This window comes from Diplotaxodon limnothrissa, linkage group LG10 (assembly GCF_057381915.1).
Source record: "Diplotaxodon limnothrissa isolate DT_005_m linkage group LG10, D_limnothrissa_male_GT1.1, whole genome shotgun sequence".
NCBI lineage: Eukaryota > Metazoa > Chordata > Actinopteri > Cichliformes > Cichlidae > Diplotaxodon > Diplotaxodon limnothrissa.
In genome coordinates, this window is record NC_140605.1 from 25,912,246 (window position 1) to 25,928,496 (window position 16,251).

Genomic DNA, 16,251 nt, shown 5'->3' on the forward strand with positions numbered 1-16,251 from the left:
TGTTTCCATACGACCCTTCAAAGTAACTTGATAAAATGTGGTGGGAAAATAAAAGTTCTCATGACAATGTCATGGTGCGCCTTGAACTCTGTCACCACTGTCCCTTAAGAAAATAAACACAGATATGACATTTATAGTTTCACAGTCACAAGATTTCCAAAAAACACTATTTTCCCTTGATTTGAACCACAGTGGTAGATTTTTATTTTTATTTTTTTAAATCCATATCTCCACAATTATGACCTGGAACAGCCTGGATACACAGAAAATTGTAGCACAATATTAAATAAATATATAAATAAACAGTGTACATTTTGAAATATATTATATTTTGTGTATTTCTGGAGCAGTTTGGGAAAAGAAAAAGGATTTAGGAAATTTTTTTGCTGCTATTTTTTTTTAAGTTAAATTTGACACGAACAGTATGTAAGAGTTCCGGGTATTTTGAGAAAATGAACACCACCTATAGTAAGAGTATCAAAAATAGTTGGATTTGCAGCTCGGAGGTGTTTAAATTAACGCTTTTACATCAGCACCGTTTGTGAGCTAAAAGGGGCTGTGCCTCTGTAAGCAACCGACGTCACCATAAATAGCTAAAGCTAGCCAGTGGTTCAGGGAGAAGAAGAAAAGAGCTGCAAGCGGAAGAAGTACCGGATTTTGTTTCCGACAGTATTCGGTCTATGGTCTTGGGTTATTATTATTGTTTTTTAAATATCTGTATTTTTAACACATTTTGAATTATGTCGACACCGGCAAGGAGACGGCTCATGCGAGATTTTAAAAGGTACCGTCCTCATCGTTTGGGTATCTCTGTGTAGCTTTAGCCCATGAAGCTGTCGGCAGCTAGCTTAGTGTTAGCTCCTGGTGCAAACAATGCTGTGCAGAAACCCAGGCAGGAGTTAATGTGAGACAGGCTCATCGGTTATGGTTTGTCTCGATATTTGATGGCTAATGAAGTAACCGAGACGCTAGGGGATCATTCAAACGCTGTTTGTGTTCTGCAGTGGGGGGAGGTTTTTGTACCGAGGGAATAACGTTTTCTTTTTTTTATGGCTAGTTTTGTTTTTTGGTGTGGGATCAGCTTCACTTGCAGAGGTTTACTGGTGACCGTTTGTCTTGGCTTAACTGGCCCCGATTAGAAGCTAAATGTCACAGGATTTATCCTATTAATACCCGCAGTCTGCAAGCTGTAGGTTTATATTGTGCTTTCAAGTAAGTCAATCAGTCGGCATGGTCATATTTCATCCTAGGGGTTGCAGGTTTTGCCAAGGTTTGTGGTCGGGGATTGCTCTATCTATATGTTTCTGATGCTTTATTTTAAATCCAGATATTTAATACACACAGTTAGTACGTGATGATACGATAACAAAAAGAATATGTTAATATGTTGTAATACCTGCTATCCCCAATCTGTTGCCTCGCTCCATATGGCATCCAACTGTGTGTGCGTGAATAACAGACACACACACACCTGTCAGTGGAAAAAAGCTGCTGAGCTATTCTACTAAGAGCAGCCATTGAAGCAGAGGGGATAATGTGTCACTGTAACTGAACTCTGCTCTGCTAGTCCCCAGGTGGTAAATGGTGACACTGAGGCAAGGGAAACACAATTGCACATGCCCGAATCAGCATGTGTCCACGCCAGTGCTGGCTGATTGAATTCAGTCTTGCATGGTATTGCTTAACCTCAACTGTTTGACCTGTAAGTCAAAGTGTATGTATTCTTAAAAATAGGCCGCTACACTGTTGTGTGGGGTTTTAGCTCAGTAATTTCGGTGTAATAAGACGGTAAATAAATGCTGTGGTCCTTTCTTTTTGACTATATTCAGTATGGCTTAACCTTCTTTTCTTCGCCAGATACATTTTCAGAAATAATTTTAGTCCACGCTGCAGTGAGCTGTGGCATTTATTCTTGTACGTTGTTGTCTGCATTGCTGCCTTCATGAATGAAACTGGGCCGCTCGTGCTGGGCTGGAGCTGATAAACCACAAACTGCAGTTACTTTTACCAAAACACAGGAAGGAGAGAAGACTTCAGAGCTGACTCTGAATGTATACACACATCGTCAGAGCTAAAAAGAAAGAGAAACAGGGCATCTCTCTGCACTCTTAAAATAGTTTTATTGTTTAGTAGATACATTCTCTGTATGCTAATGAAATACTGAGTTTGTAGGGTATATTACTATGAGGAAGACTTATGATTATACGTGTAGTTACATTTTAGCGCATTTTAGCTTACTTTGTAGCATTAATGCAGCATTGTAAATCAGGTATTACCCTTTCATATAACACATGGATATTTTAAATAGTGTGTAAGCTCTGATTTCTATTAGAGAGCATTAAAACCTCTTTTGGCACATGTTATAACACTTTGTGTACCTTTTTTAAACCCAGGTGTTTGAATTTGCTAAACTGCATAATTCCCAGAAGGCTTTGTTTGAGATGAATGATTATCTTGACCACACTGTTTTTAGAATAATAAACAGTTTTATGAGGGATTGCAATTAAAGTCCTGCAACAATGCAGTGTCTGATATAAAGAGTCTAAAATGACAGTGACTAATGTCACATGAAACCAAGTTGTACTTTTTGTCTCTATTTAAAGAGAAAACATGTTGGATGTATTTCATGATATATAACTACAAAAAGATGATATGAATGTTTCTTATATAAGAGCAGTTTTCCTTTTCATAGGCATTGAGTCTGTTTCGCTAAATGCTTACTTTATTACTTATTTAATGCTTTCTATTGAGGAAAAGCCAAACCTCTCCCCCCAAAAATGTGTAACCCCAGTTTTGGGGTTTGTGTCTGATTTACACAAGGAGGCTTTTAATTTGAAATTAATGGGCTAATTTCAGTTCAGGATTCAATCAAAGAAAGAGAATCAAAGAGGCTGGTATAGTAGGGATAAGAGGCTAGTCTTTTAAAATTTAAATCTTAATCGGGTGTTTTCTGGCCTCAGCCATCGGTCTCTAGAGGTCAGAGAGCATGTTTTGGTCCACATATAGTTAAGGCAAATAATCCTGTTTTTATTTTTACATAATAGCTTAATATAATACTAACATAATAACTTGATACTAATATATTAAAATGCATTCCTAGTTTATTTTCTGACAATTCATGTCAAATTTACCACCACGCAGTCTCTTCATCAACAGTCCCGTACTTGCCCTAATCTTCCTTACTGCAGACTTGTGAGTAATCCCCACGTTTCAAGTAAAATAAACTATCGGTCTATCCTAGAAGATGAACTCAGTGGAGCTTCCCTTTACCAGCAAAGAGTTCAGGGAGATTACTGTAAATGAGGTTAATTGCAGTGGGTCCGTCTACAGCAAGGGACTTAGACATGGATCTGCACTCACAGACGCACAAATCAGCCTACCTTGTTTTATAGCTATAAGCTCTTATTAAACCAGCTTTTAAACTGGGCCTGGAATTGTAGGCCTCAATAGCCTGTAGTGACTGCCGGACTTGGCCTATATAGATTTGGTGATTTGAAGCAAGACCTTTAATGTTGCACAATAATCTACCATGAGCTTCAGAAATCAGTTTGATAGCCAACACAGATTTTATTGAGGCCGCTGTCGGAAACTTCATTTAAATTGTTGACCCGCTGCCACACCTGTTTTGATTTGCTGACGCCTCTGTTGCTAGGCAGTTGCTGCTGTGGCATGTCGTTTGTCAGGCACGCCTGGGTAGTTTTATTTGTGGAGCCTCGACTAATTATTATTTTTAATTATGATTAATCCAGCTGTGGTTAATTTGGGTTAGCCGATAAATAATTTGGATGCTGAACAGTCCAAAACAAATGTATATATGATCTCAAACCCTTTTTAGTTTCTTATTTTTACCTTCTCACTCTTTTACCTTCAAATTACAAGCGCTATCATGTGAAAAGCGATGGTTTCCAAATCTTTGACTGGCACTCATTTGACAATCTTTCACCTTTCATCGGATCAGATAGAGGTCTGTGTAGAGAAGATATAATATGAAACATTATGTTTGAAAACATAGCAGTTATTCCACCTTAACTTGTTAAAAAAACAACAACACTAAAGTGATTTCATTTAGAGCCCAGTCTGCCAGGCCGGGGTCTAGCTGCTGTGATACGAAGAAACATAAGTTTTATCAATTAGCCAGAATGTTTGGACATGTAGATGTGCCGGTTTTCATCACTTGTCTCCACATGGTTCCGCAACCAAACTTGCTGAATTATTTAGCAGTGTAGAGCGTCTATAGAGGAAATGTAAAGGTTATGGTTGGGATATGATTCGCAGTACTTTCATCAGCACATTGTGGAAGATGGTGGGAAAATATTACTTGTAGGATATTTTAATATGCTTAATTAAAACAAAGGTAGGTTTATTTTGTAGTACTACAGGCTTCCTATTACTGGGAAGGTCTGGGCCCAAGGTCACAGTAGAGGTGAAAAGGTCAAACACAGATGATAATACACAGATTTGAATCAGTACATTTTTTCTTTTTGCTATTGGCTACAAGCAGTTTTTAAATAGTTTCTCTCGTGTGTGTGTGTGTGTGTGTGTGTGTGTGTGTAACCTTTAATATAATGACGTGATGCCAAAAAAGGACTTTAAGCTTTTTTTCTTGCTGACCTTATATAAAACTTGCACATATGCTAAAACTGCTTACCCAATTTGCCTCCCTCTCAGAGCAGTGCTGTGGCTGAACGAATGAGGCTGAAACGGTTTCACACATATCAAACGACAGCCTGTACATTGTACAAGCAGTTGCCATGACATGTCAGATCCTCCTGTGTCTTACACAGTCGACATTTTAGATTTAGTTAGATCTCTAAAATTGGATTTGATGTCCTTGTTTTTGATTGGTCGTGTGTGCTAGTTTTGCTTCGTTAGTGCTCTTAGTGGGGGAAGCCTGGGTTGTCTTGTTGTGGTGATAACACAATCTGATGATGGCTGATGGTAGGGTAAGGGAAGCCAGATTAGGAAAAGAGATCCTGGATGTGTTGAGCTTACTTTGTAGTGTAGGCTCTTGGCTCCCGCTCGTTTCCTGCTTCGACGTTGTTCTGATAGCCCGTCGGTGCTACTCTGAAGTCATTTCAGGTGAAGGTCGACTTGATGGCTTAAGTGCTTTGCATTAACAACACCAGAGATTTGATGGTCACTGTGGATACAATACTGGTGCTGCAGTGCTTCAGATGAGCACTTATGTTCACTGACATGTGACAACAGGACTGTCATAGTGCTGTTGATCCTGCGAGCCTGGCTGTCTGTTGAAAGTCGTGTTGATACAGCAGTTCGTGTTTTGATTGCTAATTTTCCTGCAGTAAAGCTGTTAATTAAAACCATCACCCCTCCTCAGCTGTCTTTCCCACTTGCTTCTCTCCCTTTACATCTAAGGGGTTTTTCTTTTTGCCATCATTCTTTTTCATGTTTTTCTCCCCTTTATCCCCCCCCTGCTTTTGCTCCTTTACTTCATGTCCCTGCCTCCCTTTCCACTGATTCAGGCTTTTTTGCTGTGTATGTCTTCTCGTCTCACCTCTTTTTCTTCACTCTAAAGTCTCTGTTTCTTTCTCTTTCTTGCCCAGACTTCAAGAAGATCCTCCTACCGGTGTGAGCGGAGCGCCATCAGAGAACAACATCATGCTTTGGAACGCTGTTATTTTTGGGTGAGTCATTCTCTAAATCCGCCCTGCCGTCTTGACTGTGCCACTGCGATTGTGATGCGCAGATTCTGCAACCCACCCACCCCCACTGTGTTCTCGTCCACCACATCCTTCTGCTTTAAAAAGTGTTTCTGATTGCAGCCCTGATTGTTGCACAGAGCAGTCTGGAAAATCAGCATGTGGAGTCACAGCAAGTGTTCAGTGGAAGAGAGGGCTGGAAGACACTGTTAGAGATAAGAAAGTGTGTTAAGAATGAACCCGTATTAAAGAAGTAGCTTTTTGCATACTGGGTGTATCTCTGGTGGATAATTTGCTGTGTGTGTTTAAAAGAAGAGCGACTAGAGAAAAATCTACTCAGAAGTGATGTGAAATTTAAGTCGCAAGAATTAATAAAACATCAAATGCACAAGCAAATTGAATAGCTGAAAGTAACTAGAAATCCAACCAGGACCAAGGATGTGTAACAAAACCAAATTAGAAATACTCACATGGGTTTATAAAAATACACTCAATCGTAGTTGCTCACCTAAATCAAAGGGGAGGCTGCTACACATGTAAAGTATGAAGGCAGCTGTTTTAATTGGCCCCTCAACATGTTCTGTGTGAGCACGAAGAGCTTAGTAAATATGGACCCTGGTGTCTGCAGAGCTTCTACTCCTTGAAGGACAGACTGCAGTACTACTAGAGAGGGTCTTAATGGGGATTAGCAGTGGGGATATTTGGATTTTGGAAACATTTTAAATCTCTCTCTCTCTGCCTTCTGCAGGCCTGTGGGAACACCATTTGAAGATGGTAAGTTCTACATTTTGAGTCATCTAAAGTGCAGCCTCATGTTTATCTGAGTTCTAGATGTGGTTTAACTTTGCCTTGAACTCGTGATGTTGTTGTAGAGTCGGAGAACTCAGTCAATGTATTATTACTTTTCGGGCAGCATGTGTGTAGTGAAATGATTATGGGTTGCATGCTCAAATAATCAGTCTACCTGAGCACAAAATCCCACAATTATCGTGAGGATCGCCACACCTCTGAGTAGATAGCTTCTTTTTTTTTTAAATTGTAAGTTAGAAATTATTACAAATTGAGTATCTGGAGTGGTTTAAGTGCCTGAAATGCATTTAAAATGACTTAAATTGAAAACAAATTGGTACTTTAATCGGTCATCATATTTTAATCATGTGATAACAACTAGACCTCTGAGAGTTAGGAACTGCTACAATTATTTTTAAGTAGAAAGGGGAACTGACATTTAATCCTTGAAAGTTGAAGAAGTTGTAGTCTAATTTTTTGTATAGGAGTCCCTTTGGCAAGTTATCACAGCTGCAGTAATTTCAACTGAACAATTATCAGGGGCTCAGTTTTGGTGGGCTGAAAACTCGCTGTATCCACGCACTGGCTCTATAAATATGAATAAAAGTACTTATTTTAACTATAGTATGATGTGAATTGAACAGAAGTTTGTAGGTCGGTGACGCAGCATCATAAAGTACGATTTTTACCCCTCGACCATAAAAGGCTGATGTGGTATTGTCGTCCCCCTGCCAGGCGGGCAGGCAGCGTTCATACAGTTTTCTACAAGCTTGGATTTAAAACTGTCCATTGCTACTTTTATAATAATTAACTTTCTAGCTTCTCTTTTCAGTCGAGCTGCTGATATTTATAGTAACATAATTCTTTCCCTCATTTTGTCTGACCCCCTCCATCCTTCACATCTGTATTCTCCTTGCAAAATTACTTACGTTCACCCCCCCCCCCTCGCGCTCCCTCTGTCTGTCATTTGTTCTGCCTCATACCCTCTCCGTCTATCTCTGCAGGAACATTTAAGCTTCTGATAGAGTTTTCTGAGGAGTACCCAAACAAGCCTCCCACGGTTCGGTTTGTCTCCAGAATGTTTCACCCAAATGGTAAGTGGGCTAGCAGCTGAAATGCCCTCAATTATCAGTGGTGCAGCACCCATGTTCACTGAAGCTTACAAAGTGTTCTGACCTTCAAGCAACTAAGCTAGTCTAGTGAATAAAATGACAGTGTGGGGTCATTTCTGAACACATTATAGTTGATACAGAAATACTTTTTTGTAATGGCTCTATTTGTGTGTATTATATCTATACTATATCCTTTATCTGTTACAGATCATCTAAAATGTTACTTTTTCAGTCGGGTTTATATAAAATTGTGCTAAAAAACAAATTGTAGGAATAAAAATTTAAATTATTTACATAATCATTGCCTTTTATTTCTTTAAAAACATCTTTGTTACAATATATATAATATAAAAATAGATTTTAAAATTTCAGGTATGTTTATGTGATCTATGTGTTGAAGTATACTAGAATAAGTGTTCAACATAACACGTTTTGGCTGCCAGGTCAGTAGATCAGACTTTTACTGGCTATTTTAATTACCTTCTACACTAAATCTATAAGAATGTTGCACAAACTATGAGTAGATTTATATTTTACAGTGTAACATCATCCCTGTCTATAGGCTGCAGGTATATCTCATAGAAGGAGAGTGGACAGCCTAGTTTAAAGACTGAGGACTTTATCTGCATCTAGCTTTTATTGTAGCAGGTAGAAAGGCGTCAGGAAAGCTGAAAGAAAGAACAGTAAATGGCATCAGGGCGGCCTCCACATTAACCTTATGCCAAATGAGTCACATGCTGAACCAGTGAGCTAATCCAGCCAGATAAACCAGCACCCCTATGCTTCAGTTTTAAACCCAATCTAAAAAAATTGTAGGTTTTTGTAGATGATTGTGTAATATTGAATATATTTTGTGCAAATAAACACACATCAAGACTTCTGTAGCTATTAAATGAAACCCTACAGTGTTAATATATATATATATATATATATATATATATATATATATATATATATATATATATATATATATATATATATATATATATATATATATATATATATATATATATATATATATATATATATATATATATATATATATTTTCTTTTAAAGAGCTAAAAAAAATGTCCAGGAGCAAAAATGAACCACTGCAACTTTCCACTAGGTTTATACCAGCGGCCCAATTCCTCTGTTTAAAAATGAAATTGTAAGAATGTTTAACTTTTTTACATTTTTACTCAGAATAAATATCCAACTCTTGCTAAACATGTTGTAAATTTGTCAATTTTCCTTTTTAATGGTTTGTTATTTTATTCAGTTTCTGGTGGTAGACCCAGTCTTCCAGATCTCGCAGTCTCAATAAACATGCATCAGAGCCTAAAATGTATTTTCACACATTTTTATGAACTATAATAACCTTGGTGGATGCCGGCATTGTGATGAGTTATGTACGTAATATGTTAGACTTATTTATGGCTTTGTTTCATTTTTAAGTTTTCAGTTTGCAGTGCTACAATAAGAACAAGCACCAGATTACAATGTACTTCACCAGTAATGTAAAGAAACTGTCTTGATGATTTAAATTCAATTTAAATGTTTAATTTTAAAAAGTGTCATGTATTTATTAAAGGGACGGCGCACATTAATGTCTATATTTAATCTGTAGCCTCTGGCAGGTCAAACAAAAACAGTACAATGAGAAAACAAGGGGCAACAAATAAATATGAAAGCATACAGCATTAAATATAACGCACATTAGCATAAAATGAATGGTCACGGATACATTCCTCATTAGCTTTAGTTGTAAATGTGTTGCTGATCTTTTTCTCTGCATGTCAGTTTACGCAGATGGCAGTATATGTTTAGACATACTTCAGAATCGCTGGAGCCCCACATACGATGTGTCGTCCATACTCACCTCCATCCAGGTTGGTCGTGTTTCACTCCCTTTTCATACATTTTAATTCACGGTGAAGCATGATGATTCTACACAGGGACATCCGAAGTATCTCTCCTGGTTATTTAATCTTCAGGATGTCAACATTTTCATCATTAGTCTTCCTTTTTTTCTCTCTCGCAGTCATTGCTGGACGAGCCAAACCCCAACAGCCCAGCCAACAGTCAGGCCGCACAGCTCTATCAGGAAAACAAGAGAGAGTACGAGAAGAGGGTGACAGCCATCGTGGAGCAGAGCTGGGTGGATGTCTGAGCTCCTCTTGTTCTCTGCTCTTCTCTCCATCACCCACTCTTCACCATCCAAGTACTTCAGTCTCTCATTTTTACCTCATCGAGAAAAAAAATCAAGAAAAAAGAAAACACAGCAACTATATCAGAAGAACTTAAGTGCCACACTGGGGGGGGGGCGCAAGAACAACCAAACCAGAATGGACATTACCTTGCTTGCCAATGCATTTTAGGGAAACAGGAGAGGGGAAATCAATCTTGTATTTGTTCCCTGTCTTTACTTTTATTTTATTTTTTTATTGCATGATGTGACATAAGTTATTGCTAACAGAATTTGTAATATATCTCTGGTTGGAATGATGCTGTTTGTGTTTCACAGACTCCTTCCCATCCCCCCCTCTTTTTTTTTTGTATCCACAACTTGGCTAAGAAAGGGGCACATCAATGACTGAATCATTATTTTGAAAGTCGTGGGAAAAGCCAAAATCGGTAGCATCATCACCATCATCGTCATCTTTGAAGTCGACAGCAGATTCAGCTGATAAAGAGCAGTCCCTGATCTCTTCCAGCATATCTCTGTTTATTTTAAGAGATGCTGTAGGTTTGGGCTCGCAGACGTCACAGGCTGCAGCAGTGCCAAGTCTCCCTTGCACTGATGAATCATGACTGGCAATCTCTGAGCTTTTCTTTTAATCATTTCTGCTCGCGGGTAGAAGAAGGTTGTTTGAGAGGGTTATGAGAAAGTGAATATTAACACGGAAAACTTGGACTGAGGCTCTGCAGTCCCCGACAGTTTCATTCTTTGGTATATTAGAAACCGCATATAATGCTATAATCAAAATATATGTAGGGCCTGATGGCCCTTAGCCAGCGAGTTCAGATGTGGGTGGTGTCGCTGTATCATTCGATGTGGGGGGGATGGGGACAGAATTGGCATTGCTGGAGGTACTCTGCTTCTACATCGTGTTTCTTTAGTCTGCTTTTTTCTATTTATTGAACCTTTTTACTGTTTGCAGTCAAACTGTTCTCCTCTTGGTTTTCTCATTTAGTTTGTCAAAGAAAGTAAATGACTTCTGAATGCTTTGTCGCCTGTGACATGTGTCAGCCTGAACACAGTCGGTGCTTTTGTTCTTTCTCTTAAAAATGACACAGCTGACATCTGAATTAGCAAATAAGCAGAGAATGAAAGCTTCATACGGTTTTTTTCCCTATAATTTTTGGGCACTTTATAAGAGAATTGATTGGATAAGAACAAACTGCTGCAAAGATCATAAAGCCTGTTCTAAGAGTGTGATGTCAACTGTTTTCCTAAGGGCTCAAGTTGTTTTCATGCCTGCTTTTTGCCCACCGTTTTATTTGCTCTTATTTCCCCCATTTAAAAACGCCATCCCTCGAGTGTAAATTACTCACTTAACCTGCCCGACTCCGGCTAAGTAATCAGTCATCATAAACCAGAATTCCTCTTTTCCTTGATAATAAAGGTTATATTGTGGCTTGTGACTTATCTCACCCAATAAGCAGAAGGGATATGTTATAAAAAACAATTTTGTGAAATAAACATAATGTATACTTAACGATATGCTGTATAAACATAATAAAAAAAAACACATTTTTCAGACTTTGACACAGGTTCTGGTCATTTATTCATCCATCTGGTTCCTTGTGCGCTTTACCAGGCTGGGTTAATTCCAGGTGACACAGGTAACCTGGACCCACAGGGTTAACGCGAAGAGACCGACAGCCGGTCTCATAATTAACTATAGGGTGGAACTATTACACAGAGTATTGTAGTTTTTCATATTGTCATGTAACTTGGTTAAAGCAAGATATTGCAACATTTCTGGCATGTTTGCTGAGCCTGTCTTTACGCTGCTCGTACCAAAATCAATGTGAGCTTCATCAAAACTTGAGATTAGTACTGCAGTGATTGATTGATAAGATGTACAGTTATTAATGAGCAATAGTAAATATTGCCAAAACCTAAATCCATTCATTGTATTTGTGTGGCATATTAAATCAGATTTTATTAAATGCAAAAATGAATCACAAGTACAGTAATGTCCCAAAATGTTAATGTTAAGTCACTAAACCGTGGCTTAAGATGAAATAGTCTTTTGGGAAGCTCTCATATATTAGAACTAAAAAACAGTTCTCACAGTATTGAATCTGTGGGATGAAGTCAGTTTGGTGAGTGCATGTCTGCGTGTTTAACTTTGCTTGTGAATCACTTGGTATGCGTGTCTGTAAGCCTTTAAAGGAGAATGTGGTGGTTGTAATGAAGAGAAGCAATTATATCAGCATTCTCAGAACTGAGGCTTGCCCTGTGCTTTTGCAAAGCTTCCTGCTGAAGAAAACAGACGTTCTGACGGTGCACATGTTAATAATTAATGTTAATAATAATCGAGTGTTCAGCCTCACAGCCCCAGGTCAGCTGCTCAAGAGTTTTACTGACCTATATTTTCACTGGTCTGCAAAAAAGCTTTAATTTTCATATTTTGAAACATATTGATTAAATTGTTTTAATGTATTCAGAGAAATCTGCAAAATAATGTTGCTAAAGCCTTCAAGTAAATATGGTCTAGTGCACCCTTTAGAGTCACCCCTGCTTGCTGCAGGTATTGCTGCCATGTAAAATAAGACAGCTGCCAACACACCGTGCCAGAGTAAGTTAACAGCTTTCATGTTAACCTCTGTAGCTTTACTTTTAACTAAAGTTCACTTTTCTACATGTCGGAGCTCGTTGAACCGACATAGTTATAAGTAGCAGTATTTGTATTTTATTGCCGTATATGATTAACTATGGAGTGGCTCCATAATGTAGTCAAAAACAATGTGACCAGGAGGAGGCACAGACCTAGACAGCAATGACCACACAAAAATGATAAAACAAGTTCTTTATTGTGCTTCAGATAAGAACACCAGTGTCATCTTTAGTTTGAAGCTACATTTAAAAAACACATTTTTAAAAAAATAAAAAAAGTAAAACTGTGATTGAAATAGTCGAGCAGTGGGGCTCACAAACTCCCGCAGACACCGCTGCTGTTTGTGCACAAATAAAAAAGGCTGAAAGTCTGAAAAGGCCAGTTTTTTGGCTCAAAATAAAAATGTCTTTTGATGTCTGAACTCCTCACAAAGGGTTAGGGTTAGGTAAGGTAAGGGTTAAAAACACCAGGATTGTAAAACTATTTAAAAAAAAAAAAAATAGTCTGACGTGATAAAAGCTGAATCCAGTCTGTGTTGATCCAGCATGACTGGTCCGGTCATCGACCCTGTGACGGAGCAGAGAGATCCATGAACAAAGACTGTCATTATAGCTGTATGTATATGCTGCGTGTGTGTGTTCACAGACATACCTGTTGCTTCTTAACAATCTCATCTCTCGTCTTGAAGACCGGTGCGTCCTCCACTACGATGCCTTCAGCCATTTCCTTCACTTTTTCCAGCAGCTCTGTGCTATACCTGCCATTGATTATGAGACATAACACTTCATTAAACCAGAATTCATCCGTGTGCTTTATATTCTTCTGTAAGGATATAGTGCACTGGGAAAATAACATCACTGAACAACAGAAAACTATAATACTGGTAAGAGAAGAATTGTTTATTCTTCGATAAAGTTAACAGATGTGAATGGTTTCTTCACCTCCTACACATTTCCCTTCATATAAATGAAATTTAGTCCTGCTTCTGATTCACCTTTGAGTGCAAACTTATGGATGAAAAAATAGTGATACCCTTTTATCTGGCATTTTTGCATGATTGCACCCTATACCAATTCCGAGGATTAATGTCTTTTAGAAGGTGTAATCACAGAAGACATCCAATATGCACTTCAACAGCCAGCGCTGCTCCTCGAGCGCCCTCAAACTCACTGAAATGAAAATCCAATTTTGTGGGTTTATTGCTGTCCAAAAGCTAATACCAGTCGCAGACCCCAGTGGCTGCAATTACAGATTACTACAATGACAAGTCGATCTGTTAAGTTGTTTGGTGTGTAACAAAAAAATACAGATTTTGTTTTAAATAACTGGAAAAACAAAAAACAGTTTCTGTCTAAGAGTCCAAATCATTCATATCAAGTCAGGCATGCATTTCATAATCACAGTATATCACAAATGTCAGTAAATCAATCTAGTCAGCCGGGAAGAAGAAACCTGCTTTGTTGCAAAAGAAAGTGACATGTGCACTGGAGAGGCAACAAAAAGACAGCCCACCCTAGTTCTGCTTTTTGCTAACATCCATGTAATTGCTAGTAGAGTGAGGCAGAACCATGAAGCCCATTCACATTGCACAGGTAGTGTAGCTTCTCTGGGATTGCACATCCATACTTGCTGTTGCAAGGTTAGCTATATCTGCCCGCACACGCTTAACATGAGTTTGGAGAGTGGGTTACCCAGACCTGACTACTACCAGACCTTTTGAATCAAGAAACCACTTATCATTTTAAATAGTTTTTCACAACACTGCAACCAGTCAGAGGAGATTTTTAAGGGCAGATTTTCCCCTCAACTTTGGCCAAGTGCTTGGGGTTAGAGGATCGCTAAATCGTAGGGTTTCAATTTCTTATGTGGCAGAATTTTTACCATATACACCATATATAAAAACATAAGATGCCACCACAAACAGTAACAAAAATAGGTTAAATTGAAAACAAGGCCTGTAACTTTATAAAGAGACCCACTTGATAACCAAAGACTGTTTTTCCAGTGAAGAAAGACTGGATGTTGTCCAGTAGCCGGCACAAACCTCTGATATACTGATATCAATGCAATATTGCATTTGATATTTCCATTATACATACATTATATTTTTTCCCTGAACCACAATTTTTAGGGCCATTTAAAAAATGTATAACCACATAATTTATCCAGCAGGATATCTTCACAAATCTTTACAAACTCAGCATCGTCTGCAGCAAATGTAGCAGAGTAGCATTGCAGCTTATGCAGACGACTCCAGTGCTGCAGGGGGCAGCACCGAGCCCACCAGCGGAAAATAAACCTCACTATAAACAATAAACTCTGAATATAAATAGTTTGGGGTAAGTAAGCAGCAGGAACAACAACAACAACAATAATAATAATAAGTAAGTAAGTAAATACTAAATCTAAAATTAAACTAATAACAATTTCAGAGAAAAGAGAACACTGGTTGTTACCCTTTAGCAACCCTTTAGTTTGTTTAATAAGGAAGACTAAACTTAAAAACAGTGGTTAGTCATCCCGGGCTGAGGGAGCTGTGGAGCGGCTGTCTTAGAAAAAGTGTCCGTCAGCAGGCTTTAATTAGAGGCATGAAAGCACGCTGTGTTTACCCACCGGCAGCCGAGGAAGACGTTGTTGGCCCACACCATTGAGAGGGAGAGCAGGTGGTCCAGCTGCGAGTCTTCAAAGTCATTCAAGTTCCGCAGGATGAACTCCCGCCTGGGCTCCCAGTGCTTGTCGCTCTCCCAGTAGCCTCTGTAGTTCTCCACCTGCTCGGCCACAGCTCGGTTTTGCTGGATAAAATCCTGAACGTCCAGGGAAGACATCTTGCTCTCCCTCGGCCAAGACAACAAAAGCGACTTCCTGTCCTTTCAAGCGGGTCTTTGAAGTCGTCTTACAGCCCTGCTTGTTTTCCACAGCGCCACGCAGTGGTGGAGCAGAGCGGTGGTTTACATCCAAACGTGAACAGCAACTCTCAATATTTCATATGCAGTGTGCTTCAGAGATACTATGAAGTGCCATAATTAAGAAATAATGTATCAAATAATTAATAAATTAACATATAAATTCATTTTATTTAAAAATCAATAATATTATTTTACTATCTAATTGATTATTTTATGGTTCATGAATTTATTGTGTCAGCCTCACCCATTAAAGTCGGGGAGTGGGGTTAAAGCCGATATAGTTAAACCCACTGTTTTGGTGTGGAGTTGTTTCTTTCAGTGGGTGTTTCTCAGTGACAAGTACACAGAGTTTGTACTTGCACACTTGTTACTTCCCACTTGGCAAGTAGGGCAGAAGACAGAGCTTACAGTGCGCCAGCAGCATAACTGATGACATCAGGTGCTTAGTATTTACAATGAAAAAAAAAAGGAGATGTAATTACCTGTGGGGTTTTTTTTAAAATATTTATACAGTTTTATAACCACTCCGTCAAGTTGCTCAGCTATAAAAGGCAACTAGTTTTGTTCAAAATGCTTTCTGGGATACCTGACTGCACACATCACTAATAATTCTGTGATGACAATTATCTGGTATCGATCTATCTTCACTGGCTATGCAAGTAACAGCAAACGAACCAGAATTTTTTTTAAATTGTGAATTTAATTGAATTTTTGTCATTATTTATTTCAAATTTAAATTTGTTATCAATGCAAACAATGCAAATTGTTTAATTTTGTATTTATTTATTGCATTCTGGGACTCTTGGCCCTCCACAGTCAGGCAGTAATGGACAGTAATTATTATCCCTCTCAGATAATCTAGAGAGCTTTCTCTTACATTTATATCTCATGTTTCAATTTCTGCATTTATTTATTTATTCCAGATTTTTTTGTAATTAAGTAAATATATAATAA

At 38.4% G+C, this 16,251-nt stretch overlaps 2 protein-coding genes across 2 annotated transcripts; one reads left to right on the plus strand and one right to left on the minus strand.

Moving 5' to 3' along the window:
• Positions 1-620: 620 nt before the first annotated feature.
• Positions 621-11,286, plus strand: ube2b (ubiquitin-conjugating enzyme E2B (RAD6 homolog)). Its single transcript, XM_085364003.1, has 6 exons — positions 621-784; positions 5,565-5,645; positions 6,409-6,434; positions 7,454-7,543; positions 9,345-9,433; positions 9,586-11,286. Exons 1-6 carry the CDS (start codon positions 741-743, stop codon positions 9,712-9,714), a joined length of 459 nt encoding a protein of 152 aa, XP_085220129.1. The 5' UTR covers positions 621-740; the 3' UTR covers positions 9,715-11,286.
• Positions 11,287-12,632: 1,346 nt separating this feature from the next.
• Positions 12,633-15,227, minus strand: xtbd1 (XRN2 binding domain containing 1). Its single transcript, XM_085364004.1, has 3 exons — positions 15,005-15,227; positions 13,043-13,148; positions 12,633-12,958 (listed from the first exon to the last, which is right to left on the minus strand). The coding sequence occupies exons 1-3, from the start codon at positions 15,214-15,216 to the stop codon at positions 12,950-12,952; spliced, it is 327 nt and encodes a 108-aa protein (XP_085220130.1). The 5' UTR covers positions 15,217-15,227; the 3' UTR covers positions 12,633-12,949.
• Positions 15,228-16,251: the final 1,024 nt, after the last annotated feature.

What these genes read in the sequence shown, in the direction of transcription:
- ube2b (XM_085364003.1), top strand. Translation starts at nt 741, where the DNA reads ATGTCGACACCGGCAAGGAGACGGCTCATGCGAGATTTTAAAAG. An exon ending in CTCATGCGAGATTTTAAAAG is followed by an intron (nt 785 to 5,564) that starts GTACCGTCCTCA and finishes TTTCTTGCCCAG; the next exon opens with ACTTCAAGAAGATCCTCCTA. An exon ending in TGGAACGCTGTTATTTTTGG is followed by an intron (nt 5,646 to 6,408) that starts GTGAGTCATTCT and finishes TGCCTTCTGCAG; the next exon opens with GCCTGTGGGAACACCATTTG.
- xtbd1 (XM_085364004.1), bottom strand. Translation starts at nt 15,216, where the DNA reads ATGTCTTCCCTGGACGTTCAGGATTTTATCCAGCAAAACCGAGCTGTG. An exon ending in AACGTCTTCCTCGGCTGCCG is followed by an intron (nt 13,149 to 15,004) that starts GTGGGTAAACAC and finishes AATCAATGGCAG; the next exon opens with GTATAGCACAGAGCTGCTGG.